This window comes from Balaenoptera borealis, assembly GCF_965194805.1.
Source record: "Balaenoptera borealis genome assembly, chromosome: 12".
In the NCBI taxonomy this organism is placed as follows: Eukaryota; Metazoa; Chordata; class Mammalia; order Artiodactyla; family Balaenopteridae; genus Balaenoptera; species Balaenoptera borealis.
The window spans coordinates 52,937,870-52,963,445 of record NC_138869.1 but is presented as its reverse complement, the minus strand read 5'-3'; the positions used below and the strand labels follow the sequence as shown (position 1 = coordinate 52,963,445).

The 25,576-nt window shown below is 45.6% G+C and overlaps 1 protein-coding gene across 10 annotated transcripts in view; it reads left to right on the top strand.

The window, feature by feature from the left end:
- The window catches only part of ITGA9 (integrin subunit alpha 9), a 356,726-nt gene that overhangs the window by 214,450 nt on the left and 116,700 nt on the right, over nt 1-25,576 (top strand). For all 10 annotated transcript variants that reach the window (XR_014232874.1, XM_082348371.1, XM_082348369.1 and 7 more), the window contains one exon: nt 6,257-6,407. Coding sequence is in view for 9 of the 10 variants with exons in the window: in XM_082348371.1 (XP_082204497.1) it covers nt 6,257-6,407 (151 nt within the window). In the remaining variant the exon portion in view is untranslated. The remainder of the gene's footprint in view (nt 1-6,256; nt 6,408-25,576) is intronic.

The window sequence follows — 25,576 nt, the reverse complement described above, 5'->3', positions numbered from 1 at the left end:
GTTGTATTTTTATGTACTTGAGAAGCAATGGGCACACAGGGAGAATCGCTGGCCCAGGAGTTAGGAGGGCTGCCTGGCTTTGCCAGTATCTGCTGTGTGGCCTCAGGGAAGTGGTTAATTCTGGCCTTTATCTGCAAAATGATGACTCAAATGAGTCCCCATCCAGCTGTCAAATTCCATTTCTGATTTTATGATGTCCGCTCATTTTTAAGACTAGGAATTGTTTATGATTTTAAATTGCAGTGGCTGTAATTTATGTCACTGCTTTTATGGCACATTGTTAAAGATATCTGTGATTTGTTGGATGCTGAATCCTTACTCAGGAACGCGGCCCCCGATTTTGACATTTCTCCTATGGGAGAACATGTTCTGCTTCACAATGTCCTTTTAATATGATTTCCATGAATGGAGAAGCTAGTGGGTGTGGGTGTGGACAATCGATCTTAGCCAAATTTTTGTTGAGAGGGCTATCATTCCATTAATTGTAGGATTCACGGTTCACTTCCTTGATAATGCTTTGCGTAATATCCCCGATGGCCCTCCCCTAACCCCACTGTCCCTGCAGAATCCCTTCTTTGTCCTCTCGTCGCATACAGGGTCTCGTAAGGGTCTCATAAGGATGTTTCCTTATCCCTAAGGGTCAGCACGTAGCACATATTGACATTAACTTATGTCAGACATGTTTGTTTCCTCCACTAGACTGTGAATTCCTTGAGGGCTGGAACCTGTATCCTTGGTGCCTAAATTGAGAAGGTAGTTTTAAAAAGTGATGGATGGATAAATGATTAGAAAGAGGAAGGGAGGGAGGATGGAAGGAGGAAGGCAGGAAAGGAAGAGTAGGTGGATTTGGCTGCCCTGTAGTATTATCCTAGTTGTCATTATCAAATATAGTTGTGGTTCATAAATATAATGTCAATCTTAATGCCAGTATAACAGGAAGTTTTGTGAACTCAAATACAGTTGACTAGAATGTGCTTGACTAACCCCTGTCTTAGCATCCTTTACTCAGGCTAAATTTAAACTAGCAACAAAAGAAAATAAAAGTATTATATTCTATAAAATATAGTTTATAACCACAAGTTATTTAAATAAGGTCATTGTTTATATCTTTAAGACTTAAGGAAGGTCTAAAATGATCTAATAGAAAATTATTAAACACCAATTTAGCTGCTTTAGTTTCTTTCCTTAGCATCTTCACCAAAAAATTATGTGCATAAATCTGTTTCTGTGATGGTAGAAAAGGAAGAATTTGCTTTAGTGACCTTTAATGGTTCAGCATAGGATGATTTGGTATGGAAATGTATTGCATTTACCCAATAAGGAACTTTGAATGGTATGTGTTTTTAATGTACAGTAATGAGTGAGGTCAAAGTACAGTTTCTACAGTGATCCTCAGGTACCACACGGCCACCAAGATGCCAGTAGCAGCATCTGACATTTGGAGTATTGAATGAATTGGCGCTAAACTTCAATATAAACCCAACATGTTCACAAACAGCTGCTGTAAGATGTATTAGGACAGTTATATTTATTATTTTTGATAAAACATGAGCAAGATGTTTCCAGCAGGCTGTATGTGTGCTGTAAGATAAACTTTATAGAAACTGTACAGTTTGTACCTTACGTTAGTGACTAATCATGCTTTTCATATAAAAGTGCACCAGAGTCATTGGTGTACATAGAAATCTGACCCACTTAAAAGACTGCAAAATCAAATTAGAATTAATGGGAAAATTTCTCAGGGACTAAAATGCCTTGAAAATTAGAAAGATTGTTCTTCAATAAATCAGAAAGCACCTGTGAAATGTTTGGCACAAAAACACTGTGCCTCATTGTTTTATTCTTTTAGCAGTCCCGTCCGAGAGGTTGGTCTTCACAGAATCCTGTTTTTTTCAGATGTCATTAAATGACATTTCTTGCCAAAGCCCTTCCTGGCTGAGCTGGAGATTATATAAGAGTTGTAGCTCAGACAGCCTTCATGATGAAGGAAGTTTGACACCAGCTCCAGCTCAGCACCTCCATGGCCCGGTGACCTTGATCAGAGGGGGCTCCCCTGTGGGGGGCTCAGCATCTTCACCTGTAAATGTGAAGGTTGAACTCATGATCTGTTGTGGGGAGGTCATGCATGCCATTCATTCATTCAGCAAGGGTTTGTTGAGCACCTACTATGTGCCAGGCACCATTCTATCCCTGAGGGTTCAATGATGAGCAAAACCAGACAGAAGTCCCTGCCCCCTGGTGCCTAGATCCTAGTGGGGAGAGAGATCATCCTTAATCAAACAGCCACACAAATAAATGTGTCATGACAACCTTGGGAAATGCCATGAAGGGCTGGTGGAGCCCCGGGGCTGAAGAAGCTCATAATAGGGAGATTTATTTCACCCAGACGGGAGACCAGAAAGGGCATCCTAAGGGTATGACAGGCAAGGGGCTGGAGAACGCAGGCAACGGTGGAGAGGGACGGGCTTTGAAGGCACAGTAGGCACTGAGTTCTAAGCTCAGCAACTTGGCTACCTTATCTCCCTGCATCTCGATTTCCTCATCTCTAAAAATACAGCTGACGTCAAGAACCTTTCACGCTGTCATGCTGTTGCAGGTTTCAGGACAACTTGTTTGAAAGTACCCAGCACCAGGCAAACTACATTGCATTTCATTTCTAAGAATAGCTTTGGAAGCAGAGAAGTACTGTTTTGTACGTGGATTTTTAGATGTGAAGAAAGTGTGAAAACAGCTTTGAGGCTTCTTTTGTTAAAACGTCTGAGTTTGCTTTCAGCCCTGGAAGGTCCCTGGCTTCCCTTAATCATAGAGCCATGTTTGCCTTACTTGACTTTGAAAACCTGGGAGTGACCTTGCTGCCTGATTAAGTGACAGAGGCTTTAGGGGCTGGCAGAAGGTTAGACATCCCTGGCCTGATCCCTTGCCATTTACACACAAGGGAAGGAAGCTGATCACATGAATGACAAAACTGGAGTGAGCAGGCAGCCCCTGCCCCATGGTCCTGGGCTTTTCTGTCTTGTCTCTCTGCTTAATATTTCATTTGGAAACTATGGATACTTTCTGAGGCTACTTGTGGGTGCTTAGGCAATTCCTTCTTGAGATAACGCAAAGCTAATGCTCTCTCATAACTCTTCAAGGCCTGAGGATTACTTCTTTAATCTTACAAAAGCAAACAGGAGGACAGAAATAACCCATCAATTGTTTAAAATGAAAATGGCCAACAATAATAAATAATTGCCACAATAGCTTGAGGTCAGGGTCTTCATTTACTGGAGGCCATTCAAGAATTTGAAACTTTTCTCCAAGTTAATTTTTCACATCTTGTTTGGATCCTCAGAGCTCTTGCTTCCAAAGACAAGGCCATCAGATCTCTCATTGCACGTTATTCTTGTTGACGTGCCAGGCATGCAGGAAAGTGAGGTCCTCTCTTCATGGATGGGTAATGATGATCCCCTCCCCCACAAAAATGCATATTTCAAAGTTTTATAGCCTACTGAGATTTTGGAGAGTTCTCTCCTCTTTCATGCTGTATTAATGGTTGCAAACAACAATAAACATGTGCTTGTTAATTTAAGTGGAAAAGGAATTTATTGGAAGGATATGGGTTGGTTCAGAGCCTAGGCAGGAGGGAGAGGCAAGGCTTAGCCCAGGATGTCAACCCTGGGCTCTCAACTCCTCTGCAACCACCTCAGATGATCTCAGAGGGCCCTGGTGTCATTGGGCAGCCCTCAAAATTCGTGGCCCCAGTTGGCAGCATCCACCCCCCACACTGAGGCCACTTGACCACCCTTAGATCATGTGACTGCACTTAGTTAAGTGTCCACACTTGAATGACCAAGAGGAGGGCAGAGGGAGGGTCTGCCCCTTTTCCGCTGATAGTTCTTCCACCTCTCTTGAGATTCCCCCCAAACAAAAACGTGTCAGGATGCTGAGTGGCCAAAAGTAACAACTGTCCATTACTCAAACCCTCATATGCTTGATCACATCTGCCACTAACTGGCTGGCCAGTCAAAGATCGGCCTCCAGTGTGAATTTATTTTGTCCAAAACTCACATTATCTAATAATCCTCAGCCTCATGTGCATCTTCATCCTTGTCATCATCCTCACCACCATCATCCTCATCCCATTGATGGTCCATTCACTCCCCCGCTCTCCTGGGCTGCCATTTCCCTCCATCTCCTCACCCTTCAAACATTCCCCTCTCCCCCTTCCCTTCCCAGTCTTTGACGCTGCTTCTATTTCACTGCAAAGTGGAAGCAATCACAGGGGAACTTTCATTTGTTCCTACCACCCTTCTACTGATGCATCTGGGCCATGCGCTCCACTTTCTCACTTCGTACCAGCTGAGGCCAGCCCCTCCGTTTGTTCACCAGGCCATCCAGCAACTGTGCCCTGTCATGTCTTTATTAATTGTCCCCTGTCTAGTAGATCCTTCCTGTGATCATGTAAATATGCCATGATAATTCCCATCTGAAAAGAAAAAAACAATTCCCTTGAGCCCACTTCCCCCACCAGCTGTCAATCCTATTTCTCTGCTTTCCTTTATAGAAAAATTCCTCCAAAGAGTCAGCTGTGCTTATTGTTTCCATTTCTTCTCCTCCTACCTCTCTCAGACCAACTCCGATCATCCCTGTCACTGCACTTCAGCAGTTCTTATCAAGATCACCAATGGCCTCCAGATGGCTAATTCCAGTGGCCAGTTCTAATTCCTCATGTTAGATTGCCACATTTGACGAAACTGATTACTCCTTTCTTGAAGCATGTGGCTGCTTGGAGACTGTCTCTCTTGGTTTTCCTCTCATCTCCTTAGCCATTCTTTTTCAGTCTCCTTTGCTGGCTCCTCGTCATCTTTAACTCCTAAACATGAGACCCCCTTCTCTAGTTACATGCATTCCCTATTGATCATTTCTAGTCCACCCAAATGCATATCTCCAACCCTGACCCCTCCTTCCACCTCTAGACCCTTACATTCAACTATCTCAGCATCTCTTCTTAAAAATCCAATAGGCATTTGGATTTTCTCTGCTGACCTTCTATACCCATGGTCTTTCCCATCTCAATAAGTGACCCCTCTTCCCTTCAGGTTATTAAATCTGAAATCCTTGCAGCCTATGCAAGAAAGAGAGGAAAGAGAGGAGTCCATGACTCCTCTCTTTCCCTAACACCCTTCATCCAATCCATAAGCAAAATCTGTTGGCACAACGTTTGAGACATCCAGAATATGACCTCAGCTTCCACCACTGTGGTCTAGGCTGCCATCTTCTTACACCTGAATTATTACAAGAACCTTCAAACCAGGCTCTCTCCTTCCCCCCACCAACCACTCACTCCGGACTGTTCACATCACATCCAGTGAGCCTTTAAACATTGAAGTCAGGTCACACCATGCCCTGCTCAGAGACCTGCAGGAGCTCCTGTCTCAGAGGCAAACCATGAGCCTAGGGATGGCCCACAATGCATGGTCTGCCCACCCCCACTCCCTTCACCTCTAAGCCCATTTCCTCCCACTCTGCCCCTCACTCACTCCTCTCCAGCCACACGGGTCTACTTGCTGCCCTTGAATACACCAGACACAACTTTTCCTTTGCTAGTTCCCAGATATCTGGGTATCTTGCTCTCTTTCTTTCTTCCGATTTCTACTGAGAGGTCACCTCATCAGTGAAGCTTCCCTGACCAGCCTATTTAAAATTGCACCCCACTCTCCCTCCAAATCTGGTGTCCTCTATCCTTCTTACCTTTTGTAAGTTTTCTCCGTTGCTCTTATCACAATCTGACCTGTATGTTTACTTCTTTGTGTATGTGTTTTTTGTCTCCTTGAAGCTACAGGAAGGCAAGAACTCTCTTTTGTTCACTGCTTTCTCTAGCACATAGAGTAGTGATTGGCATGTAGTAGGTGCTCAGAAATATTTGAATGAATTACTATATGACCAAATTCCATGTATAGGTTATTAAATGTCTTATAATTTTCCAAGTTGGATGCACTAAATTTCACATGAGCCACAGGACAGCTTAGTGAGTTAGGCAACACAGGACCATAGAACTCCCCGTGCTTAGATGATGAAGCTGAGGCCCATGGGGGCTGACTGAGTGCCCCGAGACGCATGGCTAGTTACTGGGCTGCCTGGGACTTGTGGTTCTGATCCCAGTAGAATTTCTGCCCCCACTCTCAGCTATCCCCTGATGCCTCATGTTATATCAGTGAAAGCTTCAGAAAGCTTTCAGTGAAAACTTTTCATTGCTGTTCATTTTTCCTTGCAGTGTTGATGACAGAACCCCGTATCTAGCTCTGGGGGCTGTGAAGAATATCTCCCTAAACATCTCCATCTCCAACCTCGGGGACGATGCCTATGATGCCAACGTGTCCTTCAACGTTTCCCGGGAGCTCTTCTTCATCAACATGTGGCAGAAGGTAAGAAGGACCCACATCTAGTGCATTTGCTGACTTTCATCGTACCTTGGAATATGCAGTGATTCTGCAGAGATTATTCCTTTATGTGGAGGATCGTTTGGAATTATTATAATTTTTTCCTCCTGAACTTAGAAAGCATTGTTGGTAAAGCCAAAGAAGAAACCGTAAATACCCACGGTGCATCAGTGCCGTATCCGTATCTCACACTGTTTCCCATCCCTTCTCTCTTGTGAAACCCTCTCTGCACAATTTTATGTCTGGCCCCTTCTCTGAGATGATACAGTCATCATCTGCAGCACACGCATGTTCTGGAGTATTCCCACTGTAGGTCAGTAGTTGTTGTGAAAAACCAGATAGGAAATGAGAACAGATCACTGCTTATCATGCGCGTTATCACCAATGATGCCCTTGATGTTTTCCATTCGAGGGTCATGAACATCTGCCTCTGCTTTGGCATATTGATTTAGTCCTGAGATATTTTAGTGAATTGAGGAAATTAAATTATTTCCATGAATTGAGTGAGTTTTAAAGAGCGACTTAATTTATTTGCATGATTGATGTTTAAATAGCATGACTCAGAAAGGAAAAAGGAGCTGGGTTTCTCTCTGGTCCCATAATCCCCCTCAGTGAACCACTTTGGGGAAGAAAGAGTAATGGGTCTCAACCGTAGGAGGCAGGAGGAATGAGTGGACTCGGATAGACCGTCTTCTACCTGGTGGTTGTCTGACTGTGGGCAGCTGTTCCAATGGGAAGTTTTGCAGCTTTTCAAAGTGTTCACAGATTTGAACTGCAGCGCCTTGATGTCTGTGTAAAAATGGAGCCAGAATCCCGTTCCAAGGGAAACCTTGGCCCTGCCCACAGGTGAGCGCTTGGTGTGCCTTCGGGCGGTGGGCAGCCTCTGTCCAGGCACAGGTCCTGCTAGGCTCAGTTGTTTGGACAGGACTGTGCCAACCCTGCCCGGCTTAGGGGGCAGCTGGGGCATATGGAGACATCCTGAAAGGTGCTTCAAGAACGTCCCAAGAGGTCATCTCAGACTCCCTGATGCTCCGTAGCTTCTGGAGCTCCAGGGTAGGGGAGGCCACAGAGGCACTGAATGCAAGAAGGGCATGCTTTCCAGCCACTTCTACACCCCCAAAATTGTCCCTGATTTAAGCCCAGTCCAGAGGGAGCCAAGAATCTTCAGGGTTCTATTACCTGGCTGTGCACTGAATCTCTTTTACAGAATGTCATGTGCTGTGATGGGTCTTCTTGTGGGGCGTAGGAGGGTGGATGGGGGGAGAGGGGTTCACTCAGGGACCAGACCTGTGGAACTCACCTTTATGGTAACTAAGAGGATGTGGCTGGTGACTGGGTCATCACATTGAATGTATTCCTGTCACTCAGGACCCATGGGAGAACTTCCTCTCTGTCTCAGAATTAGGAATAACTTTGCTTTTCCAGAGCATTTTGGCTTGTTCATATCTGTGGACACAGTCATCCTTATAACGAACTAAGCTTCGTTGTCTCTGTTGTCTGCTAGGAAGCTCAGAGCTTGCCCCACTCTGTTAGTACATAGGACTTGGTGGTATAATTTATAAACTAAGTAGCCTCCTGCATCTTGCTTTACTTCCCTTCACCATGTTTTTCTTTTTGGCTTGGAGACTGTATAATAGTCTATTATAGGATATAGTATGGATTGCCTATGAATTCCTACTATTGGATATTTAGATTATTTCCAATTTTATTCTCTTTTAAATAATATTATGATGAATATCTTCTACAGAGATTAGTATGAGCAAGTGGTTATATCCTTAATCTTATAATTATTTGGGGAATGGGAGGTAGCATTTATTGACCATGTGTTACACACCACGGATTTTACATACATTTTCCCATTCCCTCCTTACTGCATGTGATCCAGGTGCACCTGATTTATTGGAGGAATGTTCTCAGGAGAAAAGAAGTGAGGGAAGCAGGTTGGGGCAGAAAGGGCTGAGTAAGGGTGTAAAATCCAGCCTTGGTCTGGGTTGTGGGGTGGAAAGAGGTGGGGGAATGTCCTAGAGCATAAATCACTCAGCAGAATTGTCCCCCCTTGAAGTGGAAGGGGAGCACCATTTCCACCCTGTCATCATCATTGACCACTGGGGACGGTGGTGAGTAGCCTCCCCAACATCCTGGACGAGGGGACTCTGGTCAGTCAAGGACGATGCACCTGAGAAGGACACAGATGTGTCACTGGCTACTGTAACTGATTATGGAGCCAATGCGAGCACATTTTTATCTCTTTGGCATTGAGTCCCAGCAACCTTTAAAACCTTTGGCACAGGGGACACTAGGTTTCAATTTGGTAGAAAGTTGACAGGGTATCAGGGGCCCTTCAGGATGTGGTGGGCATTAGTCCAGTAAAGGTGGCAGGGCACAGAGACATTATATCATGCAGCTGCTGCAGAGGCAGGACTGGCTAGAAAAGCAGATGGGTGAGATGGCCCTCAGTGTAGCAGGAGAAGGAATAATAGAGAAAAAAATTCCCTTCCTGTGACTACAACCACAACTGCAAAGTTAAGCAACTGGGGAATATAAATGGCATCACTCAGCTCAGAGCAAGATTTTAATGGCACGCAGCTGGGTAATGAGGGAGACAGGAGAGGGCCCACCCACCATGATCCACCTACCAGAACCAACATGGGCCCTACAAAAAGGTTCTAGCACATTAAGTAAGAAAAGTATACCTCCACATACAGAGGGAAAGCATACCTTTTAAAAGACTATTAATAGAAAACAAAAGTAAATTTTACTGAGCATCTGCTTTTGTTTTTAGTAAAATTCAAGAAAAAAATGAACCCAGCAAATGATCAGATAGTAGAACAACAGACTGAGAAGAAAGGGGAATGGGCTGAGAGAAGCAAAAATAAAGGTTTTGAGTGGGATAAGGAAATATTATAATGAAACCAAGAAGACAATGAGAGAACCAAAATATGTGTTATGGGGACTTCCCTGGCGGTCCAGTGGTTAAGACTCCATGCTTCCACTGCAGGGGGCCTGGGTTCGATCCCTGGTTGGGGAACTAAGATCTTGCATGCCGCACAGCATGGCCAAAAAGAAAAAAAATATGTGTTATGATCAGGAAAGAGCAGAATTGGCAGTACGGGAAGTTGATTCATTGTTGCAGAGGGTGTATTTGAGGAGGTCTCTGATAATTCAGAGAAAAAGAACAGAGCAGTGGAGAAGGATGGCAGTGAAGACTAGGTATGGAAGGTGGAGGCTGGAGAATCAGCAAATAGAAACAGTTCCAGAATCACTGGAATAGAAGACATGAGTAGATAGCAAAGAAGGATCTCCATTTTCTTGGATGGGTGCTGCAGACATTAGGCAAAAGTGTTAAGAACAGTTTAATGTTTACACATAGCCTCATGACATTTCTAATTTTACAGGTATAAAAATGATACTACTCGTACCTAACAGAAAACAAAGAAAGCCATTTTCTACAGATTTCTGTAACATTAATAGCAATAATTAGAAATTATTGTTCCATGGTGAAATAAGAATTCTATACCCAACCAACTTGCCCTCTATGGTAAAGGCAAAATAAAGATATCCTTGAATATATAAGAATTTGTAAAGTCTACTAACTCTCCTGTTTTGGATTCCCCCCAAAGCAGACCTAGACACACTGATGGTGGTGTAGGTAGTTTAGAGAGTGGTCTCCGGGGGTGGGGGTGGGGCATGGTGTGGGAGTGGTGAGTTTTGATGGGAAGGGACGAGAGACCAGAGAGTGTACACGGAGGGGCAGGTGGTGCTGTGGGCAGTTCGGGCTCCATCCTGCTGCAGACCCTCTGAGAGACAGAGTCTAGAACACCCCTCAGACTCACTGCTCTGCAGGGTAAGGAAGCTGCTGGAGGGTTTATCCACCAACTCCTGCTGCTCATCCATGGAGAATCACTCCAAAGGCATTAACTGTCCAGCCTTTGCAGCCTTCCCTGGCTCTGGGCCACACTTCCTGGGGCCAGGAAACAACTCAGGCAGAGAGATGGGGCAGCTTTGGGCCTGGAAGGGGACTGGCCTCAAGTGACCAGCCCTCCGGGCGTTTCCAGGGAACATGAGCAAGGCACTGGCAGCATCTGCCACAAAAGTCATGAAAACTTGAATAGCCGTGAAACTCTTCCTGAGAAACAGTTACTTACAGATACAGCATATTGTTGAATAAAAAGTGTATTAAAGCCAAATAAAAAAAGTAAGCAAAAACAATTTTTACAAATATTGAAAATATTAAGCAAATGTAAAAAAATTATTGCCTCAGTAAATACATAATTTTATAGATTAATAAAAATAAGCCTATAATCTGTTTTACCATAAAAATTTGAGAAGAAACTTAATCTTGTCACTCCTCCTGCTTCACATTCTTCAGGATGGAGCTCAGGCTCCTCAGCTGTTCATGAGAGGCCCTTCCCGGCCTGGTCCTTCCTGCCTCCCTTCCTCCCTGACCTCGTTGTTCACCATCCCCCACATACATGCTTGAATCCATTCATACTTTATTACTGAAGCTGCCTTTACCCAGGAATACCCCAGCCCCAGTTTGTTTATGAACTGCTCCAACCTCACATCTCAGCTCAGGGGTCACCCATGCAGGCCCCTCGCCTGGCTGCACAGGTGATGTGGGTAGATGGATAGTTGGGTGGAAGGGTGGCTGACTAGCTGTCCCCCTTGTCCAGAGTCACAAAGCAACTCAGGGCCCAGGCCCTGACTACAAGGTCTCCAGTCTTCTCTGTCATCACACAATTAGTGATATATCAGTTTCTGAGACTGAACAAAAAAATATCACTTGAGATGGAATTTTCTATCTCGTGCGAGGCTTCTTTCATGAATTTGTTCTTCCTTTAAGGGAAGACTGCTTATAAGAATGTGGGCTGCACAGGGATGACTTTTCTCTCACCTACATAAAGCTAAAAGAGAGAATAAGAATGGAGAAAACATGGTTTGGAATACCACTGCATCATACAACTTTAGGGTCACGTTCACCTTGGGCTCTATGTGAGCGACACCTCAGAGTACAGTTCCACAGAATACAACATGAATGGTGCCCTCTGGAGTCATACAGCTATGTGGCACTGGAATCAAGATAAAAGTTGAGTTGTCATTTCTTGCCTTGGTGCTACTTGGCACAAAGGGACTTAGCTCTTCTTGCATCCGTGGAACAGGAATGGAGTTGTTTGGACAGCAGTGATTAAGTATCCGCTAAGTGCCAGGGACTGTACCAGCTGCTAGGAGACACAAGGAGGAATAAGCGCTGGTCCTAGCTCCCAGGGAGCTCAGAGCCTAATAGGGTGAAAGACATATCAGGCAGCATTTAAAGTACAAGATGCCAACTGCTCTACAGAGGTGGTGAGAAGTTGCTTTGAAGCACAGAGATGAAAAGGTGAAGCAAGTCGCTACTGTGACAGCTAGTCTTGGGTTGGACAAAATCCCTAGACAAATGCTAGGGGTAGACGGATGGGCCTCTGAAGAGTTGGTGTCAGCCGGTGCCAACATTGCAGACCTGGGGTCGGTGGGTGGGGTGCGTGAATTTATTTGGGAGGTGAAGTCCAGAGCTGGGCTGGAGTAAGGGTGAGACGGCAGAGGAGAGCAAAGGAGGAGGGACAAAAGGAATCCAGCGAGATGGAAAGAGGTTGCCCATGAGGGACAAAGGACCAGTACCATTCCTAGTGGCAGGGTGATGTCAGGACATTTTAGGAATGCTGATACCTGCTATTCTGTGCTGAAGTAGCTTGTCAGGTAGGACTCCTGCACTCATGAATAACTCACATGAGCAAGAGAAACTCAAAAAAAGAGGCTGGATTCATGAGTACATCTTTATGATATTGACTGCCATGCACACGTGGAAACAGACATGGACACGGACATTGTAAGCTTCAAGCAGGTGCAGGAGAGCTCCCAGCTGACTTTTGGGTACAAAGGGGATGCAGCAGTCTGCCTTGGAGTTAGGGAAGCCCACGCTGGGAAAGAAGAGAGAGGAAGGGCAGGCTCCTGACCTAGTCTCTTCTCCACAGCGTGCACTCTTGATTTGGGTCTCCCAGATGCTGACCTTGAAACAAGGAATTGAGGTCAATTCATTTATTTGAGAGGTGCAGGAAACACTGGTAAGGAAGTGAAGTGATACAGGCAGGTGAAGGCAGCTAATGAAGAGGGTGCTTTTACACCAGCTACCACAGTGGGTGATGGGGCTTCATCCTGCAGGGCAACTCAGGAAACAGGACAGAACACAAGCTTCAGGGGTGAGGGAGCTGGGGATTTACACCCCCTCCCAAAGAGTCAGTGGTTGAGGCCTTCTCTGGGTGTTCATTCGCCAGTACTAATGTCTAATAATGCGCATGACCAGAGCCATCTACATGGTTCTGGAACAATGTTCTCAGGCACAGAGATGCAGACCCTGGCAGCTGGAAGTGGGCTGGAGCAGCCTGAAAGGTGCAAGCCATCTGAGCAGGGCTCACCAGCACCTCCACCCTGAGCACCTCACTTTCTAGGCTTCCAGAAGTTGTAAGTTGGCCTCATAGCACTTCACTGGGGTTCTGAAGGCGCACACCTCACAGTCTACAGGAGTGGGGCAAGGCAGGTGTTGTAAATGGGTGAAGGGGGCTGGGTGTGGGACAGTAGGAAGCAGTGGAGACTGTGGGAAAATGGAGAATTCCAGCCTATTCCACAGAAGGCAGCCCACGCCCAGCAGCGGTCACCTGTTGCCAGGTGGGAGTGAGGGCCAGTTTGCCAGACTTCCTATTTTTCAACAAAAGCCAGAAATCCACATTTTTATGTGAAATCTCATGGTGTTGGCAGCTAATTAAAATATTCTCTGAACATTTTATGGGCCAAACAAAACATGTCCGCTTGACTGCATACAGCCTGTAGGCCACCAGTCGTGACCTCCCGCTTTGCTGTTTTCCACATGTTCTAGTCCTGTTGTCTTGCCTGCCTGTTTGGCACATGGACCTGGATTTCTGGTAGAACCTAGTTTGTCTGCAGCCTTGATGGCACTTCAGGTCTACCCCTGGGCAGCAGATCAGCTAGCCAGAGACTGGAGTGTGAGTGTGTATTGAGGGGAAGGAGGGAATTGGAGAGGGTCAACCCAAATGTGGTGTTCATGACATTTTTTTTTTACTTTTTTTAAATTTTTGGCCATGCCGCACGGCATGTGGGATCTTAGTTCCCTGACCAGGGATCGAACCCATGCCCCTGCATCAGAAGCATGGAGTCTTAACCACTGGACCGCCAGGGAAGTCCCTTACCTTGTTTTTTTTTAATTGAAGTATAGTTAATTTACAATGTTGTGTTAGTTTCAGGTGTACAGCAAAGTGATTCAGTTACACATACATATATCTATGCTTTTTTGGATTCTTTAACCATATAGGTTATTATAAGATATTGAATATAGTTCCCTGTACTATACAGTAGGTCCTTGTTTATCTATTTTATTTTATTTTATTTATTTTATTTTATTTTATTTTTTTAACATCTTTATTGGAGTATAATTGCTTTACAATGGTGTGTTAGTTTCTGCTTTATAACAAAGTGAATCAGCTATACATATACATATATCCCCATATCTCTTCCCTCTTTATCTATTTTACATATGGTAATATGTATATGTTAATCCCAAGCTCCTCATTTATCTCTCCTCTCTCCCCCCGCTGTCCCCTTTGGTAACCATAAGTTTGTTTTCTATGACTGTGAGTCTGTTTCTGTTTTGTAAATAACATTTTTGTAGATTCCACATATAAGTGATATCATTGGGTATTTGTCTTTCTCTGACTTCACTTAATATGATAATCTGGAGGAGGGAGACAGGTGAGGAGGATGAGTGATCATGAATCAAGTGGGGAGAACATAGACCCTCCACTGTGATGCGTTTGATCGCATTCGGAGCACTTCCTGTTCGTAAGAAGTGTAGTTACTGCTCATCACCCATTGGTTGTAAGTCACTGGATTCGACTGATGAGTTGTTGCATCACCTCCTAGTCTTCTGGAGGAGCTGCAATAGAGGAACGGGCCTGTGTCCGTTTATTTCCTCCATGACAGGGTCTAACATGGGAGGTGTGACAATAATGTAGAAAGATGCTGGAAGGGAAGCCCAGTCTTGCTTTTTCTGAGGAGTGAGTGCTTTGAGTTCTGAATTAAACTCAGCTTCGGGGGGGAAAAGCTGCAGGGCAGCTTCCGCAGCTTTCAGTGGCTTATTCTTTACGACAAGACACATAGAGGGCTAACAAGCTTGTTTCTCTTGTAAAGTGATTCTTCCAGCTACATCTACATTTACCCCAGAAAGGGCAACCCCTTCTAAAGTTCAAGGCAAACCATTCAAGGTGGCGCCAGGCCATAAGACTGATCCAGTTTCTAACCCAGGTAGATCAGGAAAGATTAGACCCTGCCATGTTTGTATACCTTTATGTTTGTGAGAGTGCCCTGGCCTGTTCTCAAGACAAAAGGTTCCACACAGAAGCTGCATCCGTACACAGGGACAAAATGAAATGTATTAAGTGGAGCTGGGCAGCCCAGCATCGTGCTTTGGAAGGGTTTGTGGGCGGAAGTGCGTGCACCTCATCATTCAGCGTGTAAACAGATTTCATACAGCCTTCCTGCACCCTGCCACTGCCCCCATTCATGGCAGGAACTGATTTTCATTGTGTTCTGTTTTCTCCGGTGTCTCTTGTCAAGTTAATAGTAGCCTCGAGTAAAATGCAACCCTTAGATGTTTATAGTCATCTTGGCCAGGCCATTAAGATGATGCATGAACTTGCTGCTTGCCCTTGTAAGAGAGCCCTGAGGGTGGATATTGATACTCAGAAAATAATAAGTCTTTTCCGCCCCTTTCCTGTTTTTAATCCAGTGCCCCAAGCCCCCTGGTGCTTTACCTTGAACTTCCTGCTTAATGCCAGGCAGAAAGACCTCACCTGGATCCAAGGCCATTTGAAGCTCTTAACACAGAGCACATTCTCTCACTCCAATGGTCTTCCCCATCCCACTTGTCAGAGGCAAATCCCATGTTCCCTAGAGCCCCTCGAGTTTCTGACTTATTTCTGCCGGCCCTGACCTTCCTCCTGGAGAGGAGGAGCGTGGGTGGTGGGGAGCAGGGACCAGGCCAGGTTTGCAGGTCCTCACCTGGGTTACCTGTGGCCATCGCGCTAGCATTTTTCTGACCCCATCAGAGCTGTCCTAACCCAGAGTGAAGCTGTGCCTGGGAGGAAGGCTGGGCCCTTTCTGTGACAGCCAGCAGCGAGGAAGTGGGGGAGAAACCCAGACACCCGTTTCAAATCACACCGTGGCCTCAGTGTTCCACGGCGGGGTTCAGTTTTCACGTATGTGAAAAGCAGCATTTGTGTATTCACTGCGTTGGGAAGGAAAGCTACGTTTTGCTTGAGAAATGTCAACAGAGCTGTAGCTACGGCAAGGATTTTTCACGGAAGAAGTTCTCCAGAGCTGCAGGACTTGGGCAGATATGTGCGGGGGGAGTTTAGAAAACATGTGTTAAACCTCTGTATTTCTTTTCCTAATGAACTGCACAACAGCAATTTAATAATTTCCTCTTTTAAGAGGAAAGGGGGAGTCTTGGATTTTAAATATTTTTTATAAAGCAGCACAGCACCTCTTAAAAAGAAAGCCATGAAATTCATCTGCTAAGTCCAACAAAAGAAAACTAAAAAAATCAAGAAGAATTAGGTGTTTCAGGCTGGGTTTCCTGCAGCAGATCCTGAGGTGAGGATTCGTGTCAAGTGGTTTATGAGGGATGTGCTCCCCAGGGAGCTTCACGTGGGGAGTGGGGGGAGCAGGGCAGGAAAGGGTGCGTCTCAGGCGAAGTCCTGAAGAGGGTGGCCTCGCCTGAGCTCTGAAATGGGGGCCACACCTCAGCACTGCCACTTCTCAAGGCCAGGAACCTGGGCTTTGGTTCTCCCACGAGCACTGGTCATTGGTTAAGGGCCAGTTACGGAGGAAATGAAGTCCCAGGCACTTCCCACTCTCTGGGGGTGAGGTGTGGATGGAGCAGCTCCAGAAGCCAGAGGGCAGGCCTCAGAAAACCCACAGGTGCTGGCTCGTGAAAGCAAATGTGCACTGAAGCCAGAGGGTGGACACATCAAGGGGACCCAGGGGATGGCGTGGACCACTAAAAGCACTTGCTACAGCAGGATTACCATCAATGGGTGCTCTTTGTGATCTGAAAGTATATTACAAGCATATGGACAAAGATCTTTGAGCTCATGAGGTGTTTTCGTGATGTTCTCAATGTCAGTTGCACACAGGATATTTCTGCCAGCTCCTGAATCAGGGAATCAGCAACTGTGGAGGCCCTTGGAATTTAAGAGAGAACATGAATGCACAGCTGTGGTCCACTGCAGTCCAGTTTTCCAGAACTGTCATTTCATCACTTTGAGGCCAGCCTTACAAGGAACATCCCTGCTCCCTGATGGCCACTGGCATCATTCTTCCCCAGGCACCTGAGAATAACTAGCCAGCCTGTCCTGTTCTCCTAAGCAAGTAGATTAAGCGGCTGATTTTAAAAACCAGTTAGAAATGTGTTTGGCTGCATGTAAGTGATCCTAATGAGATTTTGATTTTTCCTTTGTAATAATAAGTCTCAAAGTGGACTGGTAAGGACTGGTAAGTAACTGTACGATGCCATCAGAAACCCAGTTCCTCTGTCTTTCCACTTAGCCTTGCTTCTTGGTGTCCACTTCCAACACTGCAACTGTATTCCAGGCAATAAGAAGAAGAAAGATAACAGGCCTGCTCCCTTTTAAAGAGCTTTCCTGAAGCTCCACTCAGCATTTTCCATGTACATCTCATTGCAGAACCATGTCACATGGCCACCCCAGCCACAAGGGAGGCTGGGAGATGAGTTTTGCTGGCTGGACACACTGCCACCCCAAACACAACCAGGTTCTGTTTACGGGGAGGAAGAGAAGAGTGGCATTGGGATGCATCGGCAGAGTCAGCCACAGCAGGAACCTGGGAGCAGTCGTTTGCAAGTGTCTCTGAGATACAAAGCAGAAAGGGAGAAGGAGGGGTCCCTGGCGGCACAGTGGTTAAGAATCTGCCTGCCAATGCAGAGGACACGGGTTCAATCCCTGGTCTGAGAAGATCCCACATGCCGTGGAGCAACTAAGCCCGTGCGCCACAACTACTGAGCCTGCGCACCTATAGCCCGTGCTCCGCAACAAGAGACGCCACCGCAATAAGAAGCCTGGGCACCGCAACGAAGAGTAGCCCCCACTTGCCACAACTAGAGAAAGCCCACACGCAGCAACGAAGACCCAATGCAGCCAAAACTAAATAAATTGATTAATTTTTTAAAAAAAGAAGAAGAAAGAGGGAAGGGCAGGGAATGAATCACAGCCAAACAGGCAAGTGACCGGCACAATTACTGTCTTATTTTCCTTCTGCCAAAGTTTTTTCAAGCTCTGCATTACTGCATTTAGGATTTTTTTTGCAGTCGCCCTCAAGAATACCTTTTGGGGAGATCTAGTTTGGCCATAGTCAGGTGCAGCAGAGCCCCTGGTGAGAACCAACAGGTGATGTGACCCAGTTCTGTCTAATAAGCAGTGCCCAAGGGGACTACTCCTATAGTAGACGTTGGATCCTGATAAAGTATAAGATAATTTCTATCTGTCCACCTTATCTATCATCACTGATACCTGCATTTCTTATTTTCATAAGATGAAGCCATTCCAATCAAGATGTCACTGTATTTGGATTCAGGGCCTCCAACAGAGGTGCTCCTGCTCTACATCCAGGCCAATCTGTGCAAGAAAGGTCAAGGTCCAGTACCCCTGTCCTTCTGACTGTTTAGTATATATATTTCCAGCCCCTTCTTTACTGTTCTATTTATCTGTTTCCGTGCTGTGTCTAGTTTGGCATCTTCCTTCTTAAAATGTAAAACTCAGGCCTGCACTGTTATCCAGTGTGCCCAGCATAGAGTTATTATTGCCCCAGGTCTAAAAATGATATTTCTGTTAACGTGGCAGCCACAGCACACTTGTATTTATTTGTGATGCCTTTATTCTAATTTTTTCTGGTCTTTTTATGCTGTTTGGAAGTTGTGTCATTTATAGCCTTGCTACTCAAAATACAGTCATGGACCAGCAGCACAGCCTCACCTAGGAGCCTGTTAGACATGCAGCATCTCCACCCTGACTACCCCGATCTGCTGACCAGTATCTGCATTTTAACAAGATCCTTAGGTATTTGCCTGCATAGCAAAATTTGAGGGAGGTCTGAGCTCCTGACTTTAGGTCATCTAACTTGGTAACTTACCAAGACATTGATGAGGACCCTGAATGCACTTGGAACAGAGGCCTGGTGGTGCTCTGGGTGTGATGCCCTCTGGGCAGACATGGAGCCGCTCACGGAGTGCCTGGGGAGGGAAGGAGGAGGCTTTTATGAAGCATCCTTCAAGCACGGGGCTGGGGGCTTTATCTCATTGAACCCTCACCACATCCCTGTGTGATGGGGGCTCTTATTCCCAATGTATAGATGAGGGAATCGAGACTCCCAAGGTTAAGGGAACACAATCATTTTATGTTCAAGACTCATAGGTTAATGAGACTGAGGTCACACAACCAGTAAGTGGCTGAGCTGGTGCTAACATCACCTTTTGGCCCAGCTTTCCTTGTCTGAGCCACCAGGAAATCTCTCAGATGCTTTCCTGAAAATCTGGTTGGCCGACTGGGGAAATCAGTCTCTGTCTCCGTGGCTAGAGGTGATGCTGCTTCTCTCTAGTGCTAAATTTTAAATGGCAGCCATTCTACCATGCAGGAAGCAACAAGGTGAGCTCTTCCGTAAAGGAACGTATGCTGGAGAAAACAGGGAGGGGTCCTGAGGCCTCTAGAGGAAGGTCTCAGGACAGTGTGCGGGGGGCGGGGGGGGGGGTCCCCTTCCTAGAGGTGACAGGGTCACTGAGCTGTGAGCACAGCTGCCACACACTAAGACTGAGATAAAGAGAATGTGTGTACAACTAGAGAAAAGGGGAAGGTTCCCTGAGCCAGAGAGTAGACTGTGCTTGAGACTGGCTGTGTGACTAACAGGTGACATGCAGACAAGCATCACCTCCACCTGGCCGAATCCAGGGCTCATTTCTCCGTTCTTTTTTTTTTTTTTTTTCTGGATCCATCAGCAACTATTAGTATAGTTAATTACTTCATTTTTGGGGTTTCATTTTTAGTCTTTAATAGCATTTTTCCCCTTGAGATACAATTTACATAGATTAAAATACATACATCTTAAGTGTGCAGATCAATAATTTTTTGCATATATCTGTATCCATCTAACCATCACCCACATCATGAGTGAGAACATTTCTATCAGGAGAGAAGGATGTCCAAAGTGGGATCCTAATCCCCCCAGACCAGTTCCATTTGCAGGAAACAGCAACTCCATTCTTCCTGGCTCCCTCTTTCTCTCTCACCCCTCAGCTGTCCCACCATGGCCTGCTGGCTGGACCTGCAGAGTCCATCCCTAAGGCGATCACTTTTTGCCGTCATCATTGCTTCCATCCTGGCCCAGGTCACCATCTTCTTTGCCTATTATTGGCTGCAGTGGCTTCCTTCCTAATTAGACTCCCTGCTTCCACCCTTGCTCTGTTACACTCCTTTGCATACAACCCTCTGATGGCTTCCCATCTCATTGTAAAGCTTCGTTCCGTTCAGTACCCATAAGGCTCCATAAGACCCAACCCAATTGCTGCTTCTGTGAACATATCCACCCCTCTCCTCCTTGCCCTCTCCACTGTAGCCGCAATGGCCTCCTTGCTGTTCCTTTCAACACACCAAGCTTGTTCCTGCCTCAAGGCCTTTGCACTGACTCTTCTTCAGATGTGCATACGGCCCACTCCCTCACTTCCTTCTTGCCTCCGATCAGATGGCACCTGACTAGAAAGATCTTACTGTTCCAGACATCCTCATCTCATCCCTGTACCCTAATTTTCTTCATCAAACCTGTCATCTGACATACTGATTGTTGCTAATTGTCTTGAATGACTTTTTAGTCACTGATTCATCCCTGACACCTACAATGCCTGGGATGTAGTCGGATCTTAAATATTGTTGAATGCACAAATGTATGGGTGGTGGGTGTATATATAGATAAATGAAGGATATTTCTGTCTTTCTACCTACTTTATGACTACTGTGTCAGTTCCATTAGGTTTTACATTGCACTAGTAGTTTTTAAGTATTAAATGCTCTTTTTAAACAACTAATAGTTTGGAGAGAGATGCTAATTTCTTATCTCCCTGGAAAGGGAAACCACCAAGAATCAGAGAAATGGAGAAATGCTACCCCGCCCCCACCCCCATAGTGATAGAGTCTTGCTGTGTAAGATCAGGCCTTTGGTGCTAAAACTCATCACTGAGGGGCAGCTTTGTGTCTGTGCCTTTTGGGGGTGACAGGCGACAGACCAAGGCCATGCCTGCAGGTTTTCCAGCACACCCTCCTCATTTGAAGCCAGCAGCTGTTTCCAGCAGAGCAGTCCTTTGTCCAAGTGGGTTTCTGCAATGGCCCCAGGTTTGCAGGCCTATGGTAGGGCTGAGAATGTGAGCTACAGTCCCCACGAGCTTGAAAAGCATCTGTGCTATGGGTTCTTTACAAGAACCAAAAGTGACACGCATGTCTTGGTTAGGTTTCCCCAGAAGTAAACCCTGAGAGAAGAATTCAAACGCAAGTAGTTTGTTTGGGAGGTGAAGATAGGGGAATGGGAAAGTGAGAGAGAAGAAAGAAAGCAGCTGAAAACGGTCAGGTTATGAAGCCAAGTACTACTGTTGGACAACTGGGTTCCTCCCACTGGGGAACTCGGGGTCCATAGAACAAGCATCTCAGAGTGATGCTACCCAAGCGGTGATGGGGCCGGGGCTTTACCCACCACCTCTCAACAGTCACTGGTTGAGGGCTGCTCCTGGGGACATTAATACCCTGACACTTCTGGCCTGCCTTGCAAAGGGGACAGAGGAGCTTTGTCACTAGAGAAAGCTCTCTGGTGAAAAAATGCAGATGCCGGCAGCTGGAGAGACAGGGTGGGGATGTGGACCAAGAGGGTCAGCTGTGACACCTCCACCCCCTCCCTCACGTCAACCTCACAGGCGAGGATGGGCTCCCTCATCACACCACACTCAATCACCGGCCACAGTTCTTTCTTTTTCACTCGCTTCTTTCTGCTCCTCACTGAGATAGAGTGAAGGATACGGAACAGCAGTCCACAGGCTGTAGGATTGAAGGAGATTAGAGTAGATACAGCTTTCAAACCACACAGGCCGTCTGGGAGCTTTGGCCTCAGTGAGGCCGCCTCTGCTCTCAGGGAGCTCCCAAAGACTATGGAACAGGTCATGTCCCCTCATGTGTGCACATCGACCCCCAGAGGCATGGCTCAGGGCCCAGGTGGGATTCTGGGGGGTGAATGGATGAGTTATTTGGTGCTCAAGGGGCCTGTTTTTAGCAAAGACAGACAACATGCATGAGGGGGCTGACAGTGCATATGCGCGAGTACAGACCCACCTGTGAAACTGGGGACAATAGTAATTATAATCACCCACTATATTTTTAAGCCCAATTTTAAAATGAGGAACCTGAGGCTCCAAGAGGCACAGGTGGTTCCAGGATGATGCAGCTAGGAAACAGCGAAGCTGGGATCTGAGCCTGGTCTGTCTGGAGGCCAAGCCTGTGTTTTGTCCACTGTGTGTGCACTTCTCCAAACGAAGATTTGCCTTGACCCGACATGTGTCTGTGTGGCACAGCGATGGCCCCCAGTGTGTTTCTGTGGGTGGCCAGGTGGTTAGAGCTGTATGTGAAGAGGTCTCAGTTTTCCTCCGGGAGAGTTAAAGGAGGACCTTGTGGAGCCTGCAACCTTTGGATAAGAGCTCTGTCCTGTTTGCCCTGACTCAACTCAGCAGGTAAAATGCAACTCTCTAAAGCTTTACCAGAGGCAGAAGGAAGAAAACTGGGCTACTGGTGTCTAGTGGAGCCGATCACCATTTCGGAAGGAGAGGTGGGGCTTTATGTGGACCGGGTAGGGACTATGCTGGAGCCCTTGCCATGCAGTCAGCTACAGAAAAGGAGTCACCGGCACTCCTTCCAAGGATGCCGCTCTCCTGAGAGTCGCAGTTGGGAAAGGTGTCATTGGAGTCCCCCTCAGCCAAGCATTCTCTCCTTATGCCATCTCAGAAGTGAGAGTTTCATAGACATCCCCTGAGCCACCTAGGTTGTATGACGAGACACCCAAGGGCCCAAAGATGGATCAGATGTTGGCCCTGCCCTGGGGGAGTGCCCCGCAGAGTCTCACCTCCCAGAAGGCTCCTAGTGTGGGGCTAAGAGGAGGTTCTGTTGCTCCCCGAGCCTGGGAGGGGTGTCAGTTCTGCTGGGCAGAAAGATCTGCTGTGACCCCATGGCCCAGCTATGACCACTAGGAATTGTTGGCGTATGTTTGTCCCAAATTTCTTCTTGTCATTTTTATGTACTTATGTATTTGAATATATATTATGTGAAGGAACATGTGGAGTGTTTTATGGATGTTAAACTAGACATAGTAACTCTTTGCCTATGGCATTTATCCCCAATTTGTCCTTTCTCTTTTAACTCTGTCACAATTTGCCCAACAGAAGACTTTAACTATTATATAGTCAAATTCATCCATCTTTTCCTTTATGCATAGCTTCTAACTTTGGTGTTGGCTTAGAAATTCCTCCCCATCTCCAGATATCTACCCAAGTATTTATTAATGCTTCATAGTTTCCTTTTTTTTCCTACACTTATATTTTTAATCTATTGTTGGTGGAATTTACTTTGGTGTAAGGAGAAAAACGTAGAGCTCCAATTTTTTTTTATATATAAATTTATTTATTTATTTACTTATTTATTTATGGCTGCGTTGGGTCTTCGTTGCTGCACGCGAGCTTTCTCTAGTTGCGGGAGTGGGGGCTACTCTTCGTTGTGGTGCATGGGCTTCTCATTGCAGTGGCTTCTCTTGCTGTGGAGCATGGGCTCTAGGCACGTGGACTTCAGTAGTTGTGGCTCACGGGCTCAGTAGTGGCAGCTCGCGGGCTCTAGAACGCAGGCTTAGTAGTTGTGGCTCGTGGGCTTAGTTGCTCCGCGACACGTGGGATCTTCCCGGACCAGGGCTCAAACCCGTGTCCCCTGCATTGGCAGGTGGATTCTTAACCACTGTGCCACCAGGGAAGTCCAAGAGCTCCAACTTTATTTCTTCCAAATAGTCACAAATCATCAGATGTTTCCAAAAGATTGGTTAAACCCTCCATTACTCACCCGCACCACTGCTGACTCAAGTTAGTCTTGTCTTTGTGTTCTGAATTCCCATTTACATTTGGATCCATTTCTGGTTTTCTCTGTTCTGTCCCCTCATCTCTCTACCTCGGGGTCATACCGTGAACCATAATTGCTGAAGCTTTATATGACAGTTTAATATCTGGAAGAAGAATTTTCTCCCTTAGCATTCAACTTTTTTTGCCTAGTGTCATATGCTTATTCTTTCAAATAAGCCATTCATTTAAGTTCAGAAAAATTCCATAGCAATTTGACTGGAATTATTTTAAATATGTAATTTTGGAAGAATATATATACATTTTTCAGTTTTGGGGTTTCTCCTTCAAGAACCTGCCCTGTCTGTTCACCTATGTTTTTTCCTTTCTCTCCCTCAAAAAAGCATCATCATTTTCTCCACTTGTCCTGCGTGTTTTTATTATTCCTGGATGTTTGTTGCTGTAAATGGGGTCCTTTTCCTTTATAGCTGGCTTTTACATGTATATGAAAAAAAAAAAGCTTTCAAGTTTGGCGTAAGTTTAACTGGTGACTTTACTAAAATTATATCCTAGTTTTTCAGTTTCATTAATCTAGGCCTTTTTTAGGTAGAAATCATGTCATATGCAAATAGTGATTTTACTCCGTCATTTCTGATATTAAACTTCACTTCTTCTGGAGCAATGCTCCTCCTCTCATTGCATGGCAATAGGGAGCAACGCCAGACCTAGTGAACATCCTTCTCACTCTCACCTTTAATGGGGCACGATGCTGGTTGTAGACCTGAGTTCTGCATTTTATTAATCATATTAAGGAAGTGCATTAACATGAATGGATGCTGACATCTTGTCAAATATGCTTTCAATCTATTCAATTCTGAAGAGCTTTTATGCATGAAAAGGAATGGTTACTTCTATTAGTCTTATGTCTGGTATCCAATTCATTTATTTTGAAGGAACTACCATTTTACAGATATTCACATAATACTTATATAACTTGTAACAAAAACATGAACTTAAGTGGTTTACATTGAACCATATGAAATTGATATTGTTTTAGGTCTAAGATAGCTGAATATTGGCAATTTCAAATGGCTCAACCTAATAGATTTTTCCTATTTAGCTTTGAATGCAAGCTAAATCAATTGAATTTTTTCATAAGTCTCTCTAAAATGCTTTCAATACCTTAAAAAGCAAATCATGATTCACCAATCAATAGGCTAACACTAAAAACCAATTAACGCAAGTGCTGCTACCAGGGATTTAAATTTCTTTATTATCTCTAGTCTGATTCTAATTTTGAATGTGGTTCTGACTTCTTCCTGGAGCTATGCTTGTACTGACTTTCCCAGAGGAGTTAGGGTTACTGTCTCAAGCCTGCAACGTGGACCAGGGACATGATGGTTCTACCCTAATCTATTATCCAGTTGGCCCTCTTAGCCAGTAATGTTGGTGGGCATTCCACCCTGATTCTCTCCAATCCCTCCCTGCCGTTTTTGCCACTCCACCTGCACACACCCCACTTTGGTTTGCTTTTAACACCCAGCACCTGTGATCCTTTTTTTTTTTTTTGGAGGGTTGACCTCAGGCTATTGGAGCCGCTCTACCTGTAGTCATGAAAAGCCACAGGTTTCCCAACCTGGGCAGCCCTTGACCAAAGACAGCCCTTGACCAAAGACTCTCTGGGCCAGATTATGAAAGCCCAGCAGCAGCTCTACCCACCACCAGAGCCTCCCATCAAGCCTCTTAGATAGCCTCAACCGCCAGAGGGCAGACAGCAGAAGCAAGAAAAACTACAATCCTGCAGCCTGTGGACCAAAAACCACAGTTACAGAAAGATAGACAAGATGAAAAGGCAGAGGGCTATGTACCAGATGAAGGAACAAGAAAAAACCCCAGAAAAACAACTAAATGAAGT